Source organism: Oryzias latipes, chromosome 17 (genome assembly GCF_002234675.1).
Source record: "Oryzias latipes chromosome 17, ASM223467v1".
Lineage (NCBI taxonomy): Eukaryota > Metazoa > Chordata > Actinopteri > Beloniformes > Adrianichthyidae > Oryzias > Oryzias latipes.
In genome coordinates, this window is record NC_019875.2 from 22437462 (window position 1) to 22453759 (window position 16298).

The following is a 16298-nucleotide window of genomic DNA, read 5'->3' on the forward strand; positions in this document are numbered from 1 at the left end:
ACGCAGCGCCGAGGTCGATGCGGAGCAGCCGAGCACTCTCCTGGCTCGTATATCAGGGATCCTTTGGGTCTAATTACCGTCGCAGGAGGCAGCTCCTGCTTTCCTGTGTCAGCAAAACACTGGTCCTCAGAATTTGTGGCAACTGTAACATCTGAGCTAATGAGGACACTTCCCTTTTCAAATCTGGTCACTTCTGTCCTTCCAATCCAAACAACTCATGAAGACGGAGGTGTTTTTATCCAAGTGACAGGCAGCTCGGGGAATTTCACAATTACCATATCACTGCCAACATAAGAAAATGTTTTTGAATGAAAAACAGTGTTTGCCTGAAGAAATACAAGAATTTACCTTCAAATGAGATCAGCTGATGGAATTCGATGAATTGTTTTGTATACCCAGCACAGTGGAGTTCCATCAGCACGATCCTGATCCTGTTCTGTCTGCTTCCTCCCCTGCAGTTCCAGGTTACATCAGAACACGCTTTGTTCTCCTGCTCAGTGGTGGACGTCTTCTCCCAGCTCAACCAGAGCTTTGAAATCATCCGAAAGCTGGAGTGCCCCGACCCTCAGATTGTTGGAAACTACATGAAGAGATTTGCCAAGGTGACTTTTCTTCTCACCCAACTGGGTTTTACAGTTTTTTTGGTATCCATACCCACCTGAATCTTTCCCGTGTCTCTCTTAGACCATTGGTAATGTCCTGCTGTCTTACGCGGACATCATCGCAAAAGATTTTCCAAATCATGTCAAGAAAGAGAAAGTGGTGAGTGGTGTTTGAGCTCAAATGCAGAGAAGTTGACTTGTTATTGGGAATAGAGTTTTAATAATTCACTCCAACATGAACAAAGCTTTAATTGAAACACGACAAAGAAAAGAGCAAAAAAACTTAAATCAAGGAGGTCCCAGTAGAGGTCTTTGTCCGATAAGCTGACGAACTAAAAAACCAAAGTAAACACCAATTCTCATGGTATATGAAATAAAATCATGGAAAGTTGTGTAATGTAAATTAATTCAGTGTTTGTAGCTGCATTTTTAACACATTTTCTCTAAATATAAAAACTACGGTAAATACCATTTTCTTATTAGCAAAACTTTGATTGTTTACATCAAAGCTGCATGTCAGTTGATTAAATTGGAAATATGTAAAAAGACAAAACATTCAAGACTGTGTGTGACGGGTTTTGCTTTCCTTCCTCAGCCATGCATCATAATCAATAACATCCAGCAGCTCAGGGTTCAGCTGGAGAAGATGTTTGAGGCGATGGGGGGCAAAAATGTACGTCTCCCTTATGGCTTTTTATCGATTTTACTTTCATATGTCAAGGTTTTGATACCTAATGCGTCATTTTTGTCTCAGCTCAACGTTGAGGCCAGTGACTTCCTGAAGGAACTCCAGAACAAACTCAACAGCGTCATGGATGACCTCAGCCGCATCTTTGCCGTCAGGTTTCTGCTGATTCTGCCTGGATCTATTTTTTCGTTCTGATGATAAGCATTTGTGCTCAGGTTGTTCCTCCTGTTTGCTGTTAAAGTTTCCAGCCTCAGATCGAGGATAACGTCAGGCAGATGGGAGATATCCTTGCTCAGGTGAAAGGTCAGACCGTCCCTGCAAACGGCAGCGTTGTGCAGGAGGCCGACAACGTGCTCCAACCAATCATGGACTTCCTGGACAGCAAGTATGAATAAAAACATGTGGAATGATCAGAATCTTTTCAGCATTTTTGAGTAACCCTTGTGCTATCCTAGGCACTTTAACATTGGGAGTTGGGTCATTTAGACCCACTAGACTGTGCTTTAAACCTTTTTTCTTCAATGATTTGTGATCTTCACTGGTGTCCATGGATTACATGAAATCCTCTCCACCTTTATCCACCTTTATCGTGGTAGGGAGAACACGTCAATGTAAGGGTGGGGTCATCTAAGATAGCACAAGGGTTAATAATGTCTGTCACGAGTTTCTCTACAAAACAACGTTGGCATTAAATAAGTCCATGTCTTTCTGTTTGTGTGTGTTGTTGTTTTCCAGCTTGTCATTATTTGCAAAGATCTGTGAGAAGACCGTTCTGAAACGAGTCCTGAAGGAGCTGTGGAAACTGGTGATGAACACCATGGAAAAAACCATTGTTCTTCCAACGCTCACCGACCAAACGGTAGGTTCAAACAGAGAAAAACCCGCATTTTGTCCTTCTACTTCTAGTCTAGCTCAGTATTCTACACAACCACAGGTTAACTGGTTTGTCCTGCCATCTCCCTCCTCTTGTTCTGCTTCTCTTAGGTTATTGTAAGTATTTGTTTGTGGCCTTTAACAGCATGAAGAAGCACAGGACCTCACCCTCACCTCCTGCAGCCTTTCTCACATTTCCCTCCCTGTGCATCACAGCCTGATTAAAGCTGCAGCCTTGTGCTCCATAAGTAGCTTTGATTTCCCAGGAGCACTTGCAATACTGAGTGAGCTATTAACTAAAACACAGAAACCTCAGTCCTGTCCTAAATCAACCCCAGAGACTAAACTGGTTCACATATTTTCACTTGAATCACTACTCAGCTGAACGGAAATGAAGCCCTCTTTACCTCCATCCCTCCTCTGTCACCTCGCCAGCATGGCTACTAGTTTCCCTCCCTGCTGATCTGAGCGTCTCTCTTTGACAGGGCACACAGATGATCTTCAACGCCGCTAAAGACCTCGGTCAGCTCTCCAAGCTCAAGGTGATGAAGCCTTCTGACACACAAACACATTTGACATATAGATTTGTAACATCTGTGGTTTTGGGTTTGCTCTCCCAGGAGCACATGGGCCGCGAGGAGGCCAAAGCTCTGACTCCTAAGCAGTGTGCAGTCATCGAGCTTGCACTGGATACTATTAAGGTAGGAGGAGGTCAGAACCAGGATCTAGATCCATCGTAATTCTGTGTGCGCTCAGTGATGTGCGTCCTTTGTGCAGCAATACTTCCACGCGGGTGGGGTTGGCCTGAAGAAGACCTTCTTGGAAAAGAGTCCAGATCTGCAGTCTCTGCGCTACGCCCTGTCTCTGTACACGCAGGCCACCGACAAGCTCATCAGGAAGTTTATCCTCTCGCAGCACGTTCAGGGTACGAACGGTTATGGGATTGAGTGGTTCAGATGGATTAGGATTCAGATCCTTTTTAGAAAAAAAACCCTTCATTCAAATGTTCTCCTCTTTAGTCCACGGAGGGAAAGGGATCAGGTATACGGCAAATGAAGACACCCCACCAGAGAAAGGTACATGTCCCACACCACTGTGACAGAGAAAACACTCGAAGTGACAGAGGTCAGCAATCTAGAAGAACTGGAGATCATGAGGATGTTCCCACTGCTTCTCCTAGAATCTCTCAAATGAAAACCACATTCCTGTGTTTTCTTCATTGTCAGTAAATCGTAGCCTCTAACTCTGAGTGTCTTGCAGCCTCTGGAGTGGACTCAGTCGGTGAGGTGGTCATGAACGTGGACATTCTACCCCAACCAAACGGAGAGCACAAGATCAATGTGAAAGGTAGCAACCCGGCATGGACTGCGGTCTGCTGTTTCCTGCTTTTTTGCTTTCGTCTTGCTTTTCATTTCTGCTTTCGTTCCATCCAGTCGTGGCTGCTAATGACCTGAAATGGAAAGCGCAGGGCTTCCGGCCTTTTGTGGAGGTCTACATCATCGGTCCTCATCTCAGCGACAAAAAAAGGAAATTTGCCACCAAGTCCAAGAACAACAGCTGGTCTCCAAAGTTCAACGAAAGCGTTCAATAGTTAGTATCCAGTTTCTTATCTGTGGCTAAAAGTTTGAACTTACGTTTTTAAAAAGCTGTCTTCTGTCTGGTTTCAGCTCTCTGGGCGCTGAGGCGGGTCCAGAGAGCTACGAGCTGCAGGTGTGCGTGAAGGACTACTGCTTTGCCAGGGAGGACCGCACCGTGGGCATGGCGGTGCTGCAGGTGAAGGACATCGCCAACAAAGCCAGCGTCACCTGCTGGCTGCCGCTGGGCCGGCGGGTCCACATGGACGAGACGGGCCTGACGGTGCTGCGCATCCTCTCCCAGCGCAACAACGACGACGTGGCCAAAGAGTTCGTCAAGCTCAAGTCCGACCAGCGCTCTGCGGAAGAGGGCCGCAGCTGAGCGAGCGGCCGGCGAGCACATTTTAACAGCAGGCAGACGCGGCGTGACCACGCTTCATCCACGACCACGTGCAGTATACAAGCACACATGTAACATACCCTACTGTACATTTGACTGCAGACATTATGCAACATTTACATTGCAATGTTATCAATGCAAACATAGGGCAGATATATTTATTTTATTTATAAAAGATTTGAGTTCACTTTAGTTCTGCCCCCCCCTCATTCCTGACTCACTGCTCTGATAAAGGCAGCTCACCGGTGGCGTGACGGAGCGCGGGTCACCAGGTGAGCCGTCTGACAACGACCACTTTGCACTTTTGCCTCTTTGGTCTGCATGGGAGCAGTCCTGGCCTAGCTCTATCTGTTAGTCTGTCAGTCCCCCCCCCCATCCCTGCTGTTTGCTCCTCCAGCTCTTCTCATGGCGTGTACCACAAACTCTAAATCTACTTCCTGTCGGTCAGAAGATCCAAAAGAATCCCTGGACCTGTGCTGTCCCGTTCTCCCACGTCCTGCATGTCGACCCCCCAGGAACACTGTGATTCCCTTTGCTGTAACCATAGTAACCGTTCCAACCCACACAAAGGACGGGCGCCTTTTAATGTTCAATCCGTGTGAGGGGCGGTTACACAACGTGGTGACGGTGAGGCTTTCTGACGGCGGATCACGTCTGAGTGCGACGCTTTCATGGAGGAAAGACATTGAATCACACGGAGCAATATCCCCACCACCAACACCACCACCACCACCACCACCACTCTCTCACACCCCGCACAGTGATTTGAAAAAAGGGCTACCGGGATCAGCAGGCTGGGATGTCCCCTCGCGCACTAACACGCCGCTTTTGTTGGCGGCTCCGCCCGCCCTGCCATAGGAATCGCACCACAGACCCAGAAAGTGAGGACTCTTGACCATCAGCTCACTGTAACAGCCTCCAGTCGCCTGCACATGTATATAAACCCATCTATGAAGGCAATAGCGGTTTGTTTGTGTTCACTGTAAACAAACCCTCTCAACACTGCTGTGTCTTTTTGTCAATGTGTACATGCATGTGTGTGAACGTGCGTACTGATCTTTACACAAAATCAATGTGCTCTTAGATCGTGAGCAATACCTACACACCCCCAAACCCATGCGCTGGTCGTATAACACCACAGGAGCAACAAGCGCCACCTCCAGACCCAGGGAGCGGGAAACTTCTCATCATATCCACGTCATTCCGGGACTCATAGATTCCCATTCCTGTTGGAAGTGTGTGTTTGTTTCCTCACGTCTTTTGGATGAGAGAAGAAAGAGATATTTGCCTTCAGTAGGACCAAATGTGAAAGAACCAGAGTTCATGTTTGTGTTTTTCAAAGAACGAAGCCATCAGAGTCACCGCCAAGCATTTTGTTTTTGGAGACTGATAAAGAGGTTTATCAATCCTGCAGACAGAGGAGCAGACTCGCCATAAACGCTGCTCGTCTGGAGGAAGTCAGCGACTTTGACTGTGCACTGCAGCTACCCTGCATCGGCCTATTACTTGTCTTTACTTAGCGCTGCTGAAACGACCAAAAAGAAATCTCTGAATGTTTGTTTTTCTTTCTCAGCAGAGCCGTCTGTCTCATCTGAAGGAACGCCTTGACCGACTTCTGCCTTTGATTTAGACCCCCTTCATTTACAAAGTCCAACATGTTGATCCAAATTCTTGATTTTTTTTTTTTTGTCTGAATCTTTGGTCAAATCGAAAGGGGAGCTCCACTGATTTTGAACCACTAAAGTGTGTTTTTGAACAGGACAAACCTTCACTCAGGTTTATGTTGGTTATTAGATTCTATAGTGAAGCTGAATGGTCAGAGCTGTCGTCCCTGCTCGCTGCTATCGACCCCTTCCCACAAAGACCAGCATCAAACACCATCTGAGCAATATCGAAGAACACACGGTCTCTTTAGTTTCTGCTGCATCCGTTTTGGAAACTTTATTGAAACAAATCCAAGAGACGGACAAAGTTACAGAAGTGATGAGAAATCAGTGGCGCGCTCCTTTTACAGTCTGTTTCCATGTGTTGTGCCACATCAGGACAAGACGTTACAAGTCAGGATGTGGCTGAAAAAGCAACAAGAGAGTAAACGGATCGTCTAGTTTTGGGCTCCATAGCTGCCTGCTTCACATGTGTGAGAACACACGCTGACACACACACACACAAACCGATAACACGTTTCTGCTCAAGCACAAGAAGAAGACGACACACATGCATGCATCCATGCATGCCGACACAACTCTGTGGAGACCAATGATGCCCACCCTGTGAATAGAATCAACTACAATTGCATGATGGGAAACTTAATTGTGCCAGCACGTTGTATCGTTGATGTTACCTTCTTATTTGACCTGTTTTTACGTTCCAGATGTACGTACCGACGACGCACCAGTGTTTTTGTTTTTCCAAAAAAAATGTGTAACAATCTGAATGTAGTGTGAACACAGAACTCGCATGAGAGAAATTTTTTCTACTGAGGAAGTTTGTAATTTGTTTCTTAGCATTATTGTTCTTTCATGAGGATGGATTAGAGCTGGAATGCAGCCCGATTGTGATCTGCTTCCTATTAAAAAAAACAAAAAAAATTGTGTCCCAACCTACATGTACGTCTCACTGAGGATCAAATGCCTGGTTTGACCGAAAGCTGAGCAAAACAATTATCATTCTAAACTGCATGTAAAGCCGACTAGATGGGATTTAAAATGTTCATTTTTGCAGCAGATAGAACCCTCTCAGGGTGTAACCGACACAAACCTTCAGCTGGAAGCAACTTCCACTTCACTGAACGCTGGGCCTGTTCCCTCCATGACCTCTGAGTGGAGGGGGAAGGGAACACGTTAAACGTGCTTGACAAAAAAAGTGAAACAATTAGCATCTAAAGTGTAGCCTGCAACAACTGTCAAACCTGGAGAAATTTTTAAATACAGAAAGATTTAGGTTAACGTTTAAGCCAGCTTATGTAATCAAATCATCTACCTTTTCATATAGATATAGATATATATAAAATGAATACATTTACATTTGAACGTGTTCAAAACAACTCATGTTGAATCTCATTTGAAAACATTTAATTATAAGATTATTTTTTAGTGCGAATTTTACAATATTGTTCAGACTGTGGATCCTCTCTGCTGCCACCTGTTGGTGAAAATACAACACTTCTAGTCCAGCACTCATTTCTATTCTAATAAAAACACCAGACACAGGCTCTATTTTTACAGTAAAAAAATGAAACCAAAAAACAAGACTTTATTAAAGAAGCATAAAAAATAAAACTCTTGATACATTTCTCATAACCGTCAAGTCAGCTCAAATTATACGATTATACAATTTTTCCGGCTCACGGTTAAAAGGTCCATAAACTTTCAAATAAAATATATTTCAATTTTAAAATTTCTTCAATAATTTTCTCATTTTGTTATAAATTGCCTATATGTAGTACACAGGAAATAAAGAAACTAAAAAAGTAAAATAAAAATAAATTTGAAGTAATAAAAAGGGTCACATTATTGTCTGGGATATTTAGGTAAGCAAATAAATCGTATAAAATAAAATGTGTAAAAAGTTTTTTTTTCCCATCTTAAAAATTATTAACTAATGCCGTGTGGCTCGAAGACATGCAGATGATTAACTTACAAATAATGATACATGTTCTTTAGAAACTACACATAACTTCAATTAAGTAATTTTTGCCTTAGAAAACAAGATCCCATTGATTGTATCCGGGTTTCTATATACACACACACAGGTTAGGTCTGAAACCTAGTTTGCTGACGTTTTACATTTTGGTTCTCCGTACAAAGAATTAAAGCAAAAATATGAGAGCGGAGGCTTGAGGGGAGTCTTTCACCCCTTCCTGGCGTGGCTCTCTTAGCATTTCCCCCCCTTTAATCACAAAAAAGGTCAGAGGTCACTGACTAGCATGCCTCAGGAAACCCTGTTTTCAAACCTTTATAAAGGAATCGAGGGGGAGGGGGGGATACAACTGGCAAAAAAAAAAAAAAAATTAGCAGTCGATCTGGAAAAAAATAAAAACTGTACCTTTTTAACAATTAAAACTACTGTACATGAACCCTAACATTCTCTTATGGCCAGAAACATCCTGAGCAGGATTTACATCAGACCAGTCTGGCAGAAGTACAACACGTTAAAGGAGGGCTTCGAGGACGGGCCCCCACCAGACTCACGCAACAGTCATCACAGGTCTGTTCAGGTCACAGCCCCGCATCTGTTCTGAGTGAGACGGAGGAAACAAGAGGAGAAGGGGGGGGGGGGGGGGGGGTTGTGCTGTCAGGTCTACAGTGCACTGGAGATGTTTGTCTGAGATCCAAATGGCCTCCCCCATAATGACAGGGTTTGTTCTTCTGAGATTCAGTAAGGACTTGCACTAAAGCACCATGGACTGGTCTTCACAAAGACAACCAGTTCAGCCCCCCTCCTGCAGTAGATTCTATTTTTCCTACTCCGGGGAGGGGGGGCTCCTGTTATTGTTCTTTAAGTAACAAACAGTCAAAACAGCAAATAAATTCAATATTATACTAAACAAAGCACCAAAAGCACAACAGCAACGGCCCAATTCTTTACTCAGAGGGCTACCATTCATTCCATAATATTAAACCCTGCAGATCTGTCACAACGTCCAGGGAGGGAGGGGGGGTGTGCATTGTCCTACACACTGACGGGATCTAGATGTAATGACTGTGTAGGGAGGGACAGCTGGAAAAATAATCAGTAAGCAAAAAACATTCTGCAGCTGCTGGGATTGGAACACAAAAGTGTCTGGAAGCCCTGGATGACCTAGCTACTAGCTGCCATTAAGGATACGATGATTCTTCCTCGTGTGTGAGCCTGAAAACGTGTGTGTGTGTGTGTATGTGCGGTCAGAGGAAGCCCTTGAGAATCAGGTGTGTGGTTTTGAATTCAGTCGTCATGGCTTGTCTGCTTCTACAGGAGCTCCTTCCTCGTATGTTCAAAAGGGCCACCAACGGCGAGCGCCACACCGCCGTCGCTCTCCTCACCTTAACACTTTACGAAACAGTTACTGCAAACTCACATCGAACCGAAAACAAACAAACGAGCTAACACAGAACAGGATGAACCCTGCCTCGGTAATGCTATGACACACAGAACCGATTTTTAAACTAGCGAACACGCGGCGCTTTACGGGAACAACAGTGTGTCATCTGAGAGCGCCCAACAGCTTTGCTGCGACAAGGTGGAAGACCAAACAGAAACGGTAAGAGCTGCTTTTTTTTGTTTTTGTTTTTTCCTTTTTTTTTTCCTTTTTAGAGGGGCTGGGGGTTACAGTGTAGAAGAAAAAAAAAATAATACCTAGCCCCTTTGGTTTTTTGGAGGAGCGCTTTTTCTCCTCCATCGTTCTGGACGCAACATTCTGGTGGGACAGCCGAGAGTCCCACTGATCAAAAATAAAAACACTAAAACAAGCCGATTTGGGTGTAACAGACAAAATAAAGTTCTAGTGTGGATGGATCGGAGTAAAGGACAGAAACCAAACGCCTCTCGTGGTCGTGACACACTGCCGCTCAGGAGTGGGCATCGTTCTCACACACACAAACGCACACACACACTGAACAGAGATGTACAGGGATTGTCACACAGCCCAAACATACAACCGGACCAAACGTCTTGGTCCATCAACGTCACGTCTCACATCATAAAGGAGCAATACACTCATCCAAACCACGTGTTTCTGAATCGTTTTGCTTAGTTACCCATGGCTAAATTTTTATGTGGCAACAAAACAGGAATTCATCCTCAAGAGGTCCCTTGAGTGTAGTGTTCAGCCTAACAACCGTTAAAAACAAAAAAATACAAAGAGTTTGGAGAGGAAGGAGGATCTTTCCACTTCTGTCAGGAACAACGGCATGAGTGAGTGAGCTCGGGAGAAAAAAAGACTCGCTGGAACCGTTTACGGTGAGGACGTTTCAAATTAGGAGTAGAAAAGTGCAGGCCTCGTTTGACAGCTTCATCCAAAAATATCTGCTAAATACAAAAGTGTCAAACGGAAAGGCTGTGAGAGAGAAAGCAGGCAGAAATCTGAAGAAGCCAGAATGAAGACGTGTGGAGACGGACCGGCAGCCTGCGGAGCGGAGCGGGCCGGTCCGGGACAAAATGAAGGCCTGAAGAGAGATAAGACACTAGTTTCCTTCCATATGTTCACCGCCGAGAGACTGTCTGAGCCCCCGCCGCCCAGTTTCATTCACGTTCCTCTGAAAATAAATCATTGTCATTATTATTATTGACAGTTAACAATATATCAGCATCCGTATATTATCATCTCTATTAATGCATTTACTATGGTCCATCGAGTGTGAAGGTTTTTAGTGTGAATCCTTCCATTGTGTCCACCACAGCTGGTGGCCCACTCAACTACCCTTCCTGCCCCCCACGTGTCCACAAACCCTCATTTTTAATCCCCCGCCTAATTGCCACGGGCATTAGGAGAAGATGCGGATGCACTGTGTGGTGGGGGTGTGACAGACGGGGCATTCGGGTTCAGCAGACTGGCAGATCTGCCCGGCACACTCCATGCAGAACAGGTTGTGGCCGCATGGCACCAGGGCCGCCGTCACCTCGCTCTCAAAACACACAAAGCAGTCCCTGTTGAGCGCCGGGCCCACGCCGACCAGGCCCGCGACCCCGGGGCCGGAACCGCCTTTGAGGCGGCTCAGCATCCCGGAGCTGAGGCCCCCGCTGCTGCCACCTCCTTCAGAGTCAGTGGGGGAGCCACCGGGCAGGGAAGAGGCCGAGCAGGAGGAGTAGCCAGTCGATGAGCCGCCGGAGCTGGAGCTGGAGGCTCCAGAGAAGGAACCCCCGCCGGTGCTGCCGGACTGCAGCCAGGAGAGAGTGCTGAGGGGGTCGCTTTGGGCGCGGCGGGCCAGCGGGTGATCCAGAGGGCCCACAACGGTATCCTGAGGCAGAGTTGGAGACAATCTTGGAGTGATGGCGCCTCCGCTGAGGCCGCTGCTGTTGCGGCGTAGGGGTTGCGGCTGGGAGGAGCCAGCTACCTTATTGCCCCCTCCACCGTTGACAAAAGGTGCCCAGATGTTGGAAGCGCTGAACTCAAAGCCCAACTCATCTGAAGCTGGCAGCCCCGGGGTGGAATCTCCCCCAAATGTGAATCCACCCCCAGCACTGCTGGAGCCGGTGCTGAAAGGGCTGGTGGGGCTGCCCCCTTCGTTGGCCTTCCGGGCGGCGTTGAAGGTGTCAGAGCTTATCCCACTGTTGTGCGTGTGATATGCAACTGCAGAGGACATCTTACGGCTGGAAGAGTGGTGCATAGACACAGGGAGAGAAGGGGGCGGGGACGGCGCGGGAGGAGGCGGGGCCGGGTGGTGACTTGCCGCCCTGGACCACAAAGAAGCTCCCAGTGCTCCGCTTAAAGAGCCGAGGCCTTCTAAGCTGACATCAGTGCCGTTGGTGTGGAAGTCGTTGTCTCCTTGCAGGTCTACGAAGGTTCCAGTTCTCAGGGTGATGTGGGTCTCGATCTCCTCTCGTGCTCGGTCCACGTTCTCTGGCATCCCGGTCACCTCAAACACCGGATCTTTCTCTCTGCTTGGTGTCACAATGTAGGTGTGGGTCTGCTGCTGGATGCGCTTGATCGTTGCCCCCTTTGGTCCAACGACTAAACCGACGACTCTGTAGGGCACTCTCACCTGAATCAAGGAGAATGAGCTTCAGGAAATATGTTCCATGCTATATATATATATATATCTATATCTATCTATCTATATATAGATATATCTATATATATCTATATTTATATATATATTTATGAGCGATATGTAACAAAAATCACTCTCCTGTTATATTGAGCCAGAAAAAAAATTAGCTCTACCTGTATGGTGGTCTGTCCTGGTAGATGAGGGGGACCCGGCAGTGAGCCTCCTCCTCCAGACCCTCCAGCTTTGCAGCGGGAAGCCCGGATCATGGAGAAATGCTCCGCTGCAGACACAATTTCACGTTTGGCCATCTCCACATCCTCCCTGCGTCCCGTGACGATGAACACTGGCTCCTCCCCTCTAACGGGAGTCTTTATGTAGGTGTTTGTTTTGGCACGCAGAGCCTTGATCTTACAGCCTGCAAGAACCAAAAACAAAAAAACCATTAAGCATGCATACAAACAAACCAATCACACAACATGTAACATAAAAGTGTTCATAGAAACACATTTTGCCGACGCGTTTTCATTTAATAAATTTTTTTTTTTAAAGCAAATTGGCAGAGAATCATTTGTCAAAAAATATATAACTGCTCTTTAAGGCATAAAAACCTGAATAATTTTATTATATTTTCATACTTAGATTTAATTGTTTTCTAAATTCTTTGAGAGCTTTAGTGACAATTATTTGTCCCCCTTTATTTCCACTCACATACTACATTGTTGTAATGCATGTTTTTTTCAATTTAAATTAAAAATAAGAATCTTTGGAAATAGTTACTTTAATTTGTAAGATTTCCTAAAAAAGAAAACTGAATAATAAAACAAAACATGTTTTGTTCTTTTTAAATATAAAGAATTAGCACTGTAATAACATCCCTTCTATTTAAAATAATATAACTTTAAACGGAATTTATATAACATGAAACTGTTCTTAATAAATGCTTTATTTAAATGTTAAAAGACAACAAGCATGCCCTTTAGTTTAACATAAATAAATGTTAGTTAAAACTGGGTTTTCTGTAAACAGATTTTGATCTTCAGTGCGCATGCCCGGATTTGCTTATCGGGAGCCAACGTTGTTGTCGCAAAAGCGGGATATTTCCGTTTTGCTAGTAACCGCCGCAGCACCGACTGGAGCAGCGGCACGTATGCGGGGTATAAAAGAGGTCAGACATAAAGCAGGTGGCTGCTTCTGCTGCTGCACTGCCCGTGTCCTCTTTTGCCCCCCCGCCAGCATCCACACCGCACTGTGTCTTTAAGGGAGCACGGCTCTACCACGGCGACCAATAGCGCGCGCGGAGCGTGATGTCATTCTGGGAAGCAGAAAGCATGGCTTTTTCAAACAAAGAGAACAATGCCGTTATGCTAACGCGGCTGCGGCGTGTAAGCCCGCCGCTAAACATCACTTTACGCCTAAATTAGGGGTAGCGTTGGTTTAAAAATTCACAGAAAGAGCCGAGTGTGGTAGTAAACACGTGTAAGAACGTGGCGGGCGCGGAGTGCGAACATCGGCAGACAGCGATGGGTGCAGGGCGTAACACCGCCCAGTCCCGTATGTGTGCGGCTGCTCCGATTCAGCAGAAAATCCACGCAGAAGCCGAAAATAAACAACAACAGGCGAACACGTGTTCCAATGGCGACACTTTACGGTTCAAAACAGCCACTTTCGGGCCCACGGTCCCCGTTTCCTTTGTCTGGCGGAGGCTTCTAGACATGTCCAGACTACCGACAATCTGCTGCTTTGTCTGACCCTCTTCCACCCCTCCCCCCAATCCTTTTCATCAACTCTACGCGCTCCCCACCTTCATGTTGGCGCATAAAAACACATAAAAAATATTATTTTGAACTTTAAACCCCCCAATTTATTAACAGGGCGTACAGACAGTCAAACAACAGCAGCACACAGGTGAATAATGTCAACAGACCCCCCCCCCCCCCCCTCTTAAAAAACAGGCACCCAAACAAAGAAACGCACATACATAATAAACACTTTCCACGCCATGATGCTCCTACCTTGCCTCCCGACTATTTCAGCCACATGTTCAGAGCTTGGTACAGGCACACATTCGGTCATGTTGACGCTCCGTTTCCTGTTGCAGAGGACGGAGGTTTGCTCCCCGTGGAGCACGGAGTGCGATCCGGCCATGTGGTACCCGCCTGATCCGTAGTACTCCGGGGATGGAGAACAGGACGACGGCGAGTCTCTGGAGCCGCCGGGGTGGTCGAGCATTTGTAGATCCACAAAGCCGCTCCCACCCACACCATTGCAGCCCTCGGAGCCCGGACCCTGGGGTGCATCCAAAGTGTCGACGAGCCCACCGCTTCCACCGCCCCCACAATCCACCTTCTCCAGAGCCATGAGTGACAGCTGGTCCAGGGCGAAGCGGAGCACCTCTTGGTGATCCTCTTCCCGGGACTCCTGGTCTGTCTCTCGGGGCAGACCAACTCCGTTGTGCTGGCTGCTGATCACCACTTCGTGGTCCATAATCTCGGGGTGGAATAAAGGGCTCGGCATAGTCTCTCTGTGGATCTCACATCAGATCAGACCGATGATGCCTAAATGTTGGGAGTGAGCTCACTCTTACCTAAAATGACAAATAAACAGAAATCAAAGTCTGCCTTTTTTTTGTTTAAAAAGAGGAAAAAGAAAAGAAAAGGTGGAGACAAAGGAGCAACATGCATGCCGGTGTTTATCTGAGCGCCTCGCTTTGTCTGTTGTTGTCTCTTGTCTGACAACTGAAGCCCTGATCCAGGATGATGACTGTTTTGCTCATTTCAACAAAGCTAAACAAAGATTTCCCAATACAGCGAGTATTGCTGTTTATTGCGTTAACTCCAGCCAATACCAAACAAACATATATAGAATATTCTTACAAAAATAAATTAAATATTTAAACATAACAGTCTTCAGGAAGAAAAGCTAGCAGCTAGCTCCACTCAGTCGGCATTGAGTCACGTTGTCGACCCCTTTGTTTGGGAGCACCGCGGCTAGCTTGCTAGCTCTGCTTTGACAGTCGAACTTGCCCTTTTTAATCAAAACGACAGCGTTGTTTTTAAAATTTTAAAAAAGCCCCAAAGCCCCGTAAACTTACTTTATTTATCCTTTAAAATCTTCTCCCCGTTAAAGCTTTGGTTCTTGAAAGAAAGACGTGAAGCGGCAAGGAAGAGCAGACCAGTGCGGTGCAGCGCTACTAGCTACCGCGTTAAGCTAACTAGCAAGCTAACTCGGGGGGGCGTTGGAGGAAAAACCGTTAAAAAGCAAAAGAGAAAAAAAGAGGACTCTGTTGTTTCTTTCTTTTTTCCTCTTTTTCCTGCCTGGGGAATCAAACCCGACTCCTATGAGCGCTGTAGAGTTTTCATCCTCCAGTTTGTCAATCAAGACCGCAGCCGCACATCCAAGACTGGGAGGGAGTTACCTTCAGTTATAAAAACAGTGATTCTCGGCTCGCTGCTGATGCCTGACCCCGCTCGGTCCGCCGCCTTTGTCTCGCCAGACGCACGCCGCTCCGTCTCCCGCACACGGCACTGACGTCACCCGCGACACAACAATGGGTTCAAAGGCCAAATGCGGCAAACAGACAACACGAGGCACTCTTTAGCTCCACCAAATACACCAATCTCTACATACTTCTTGTATTTCTTGGAAAAGTCTGATTTTTTTCTTCCCGTTTCTGCAGGTTTATGTGGAAAAGACTGCGGTCATGGCTGGGTGTGTTCTCATGATCATGGCCACCAATGAGATGCTTGGGGAGGTCCGCCAAGACCTCAGTGATGCTCCAACACCCATCATACATCTATATGTATTAAAAAGGCTAAAGTCTGTTCACATTTAACAAACCACTATTTCCCATTATGGTACACAATATACTTTAGGACGGTATAAGTTAAAACATCAAACCTCTGAAAACAACATCATCTTTTAAGCACATATGGATTATTGTAAAGAATTCCTTAAATAACAGCTCCATAAATGTTATGTTTCAGCTTTAAGATGCTGTATTTACTCATTTAGAAATGTGCACACCCTCCATTCTACAGGATTCTTAGTCCCTCCCACTACAAGGGAAGCAAGGAGGATAACACAAAAGGAGAGTAAAGATAGTAGACATACAATAGATTTTTTAATTAGTTCTAATCAAAGTCAAATTCTGAAGTCTATCACCAATCAGATGTGCAAAAATAGATTTTCCTGACATTTTAAGCACGTTAATGCATAGATACACCCCCAAAGTGTCTTTTCAGTGTTATTTGTAAATGTTTCTTTCCTTCCTTCTTAGAAAGGCCTAGAGCGCTGTACTGTTCACTGGTGCCAACCTATAACCACCAGGATCTTTCTTAGTCAAGGGCACTTCGACACATGGGCGCGCAGGGCAGGAACCAAACCTGCAATCTTCTGACCAGAGGTCGACCGCTCTTCTTCTGCATCACAGCCGCCCCCCGTCCATCTTCTGTTTTTAATAAAGCTATGGTAATA

The 16298-nt window shown here is 46.0% G+C and overlaps 2 protein-coding genes across 4 annotated transcripts in view; one reads left to right on the forward strand and one right to left on the reverse strand.

Moving 5' to 3' along the window:
- Nucleotides 1-6740, forward strand: part of LOC105356230 (protein unc-13 homolog A) — a 30423-nt gene extending 23683 nt beyond the window's left edge. Inside the window, exons 30-43 of one of the 2 annotated variants that reach the window (XM_020711009.1) lie at nt 459-602; nt 685-762; nt 1198-1275; nt 1357-1445; nt 1532-1675; nt 2026-2149; nt 2275-2280; nt 2649-2705; nt 2784-2864; nt 2941-3088; nt 3183-3239; nt 3424-3510; nt 3597-3753; nt 3831-6740. In XM_020711009.1, the coding sequence (XP_020566668.1) occupies nt 459-602; nt 685-762; nt 1198-1275; nt 1357-1445; nt 1532-1675; nt 2026-2149; nt 2275-2280; nt 2649-2705; nt 2784-2864; nt 2941-3088; nt 3183-3239; nt 3424-3510; nt 3597-3753; nt 3831-4119 (1539 nt within the window). In that variant the 3' untranslated portion in view covers nt 4120-6740. The remainder of the gene's footprint in view (nt 1-458; nt 603-684; nt 763-1197; nt 1276-1356; nt 1446-1531; nt 1676-2025; nt 2150-2274; nt 2281-2648; nt 2706-2783; nt 2865-2940; nt 3089-3182; nt 3240-3423; nt 3511-3596; nt 3754-3830) is intronic. The other variant, XM_020711010.1, reaches the window with a different exon arrangement.
- Nucleotides 6741-7352: 612 nt separating this feature from the next.
- mex3d (mex-3 RNA binding family member D) lies at nt 7353-15519 on the reverse strand. Of its 2 annotated transcripts, none has more exons than XM_023965520.1 (4): nt 15241-15519; nt 13838-14409; nt 11999-12240; nt 7353-11816 (listed from the first exon to the last, which is right to left on the reverse strand). In XM_023965520.1, the coding sequence occupies exons 2-4, from the start codon at nt 14337-14339 to the stop codon at nt 10599-10601; spliced, it is 1962 nt and encodes a 653-aa protein (XP_023821288.1). In that variant the 5' UTR covers nt 14340-14409; nt 15241-15519; the 3' UTR covers nt 7353-10598. The 2 variants fall into 2 exon arrangements, with proteins under 2 accessions (XP_023821288.1, XP_023821289.1); XM_023965521.1 differs by lacking the exon at nt 15241-15519 and adding an exon at nt 14917-15234.
- Nucleotides 15520-16298: the final 779 nt, after the last annotated feature.

Coding starts and splice junctions, on each gene's coding strand:
- mex3d (XM_023965520.1), bottom strand. CDS start 14,339: ATGCCGAGCCCTTTATTCCACCCCGAGATTATGGACCACGAAGTGGTG. Junction 12,241..13,837: donor TGAAATAGTCGGGAGGCAAG/GTAGGAGCATCA, acceptor TGGTTCTTGCAG/GCTGTAAGATCAAGGCTCTG. Junction 11,817..11,998: donor CAGGACAGACCACCATACAG/GTAGAGCTAATT, acceptor TCCTTGATTCAG/GTGAGAGTGCCCTACAGAGT.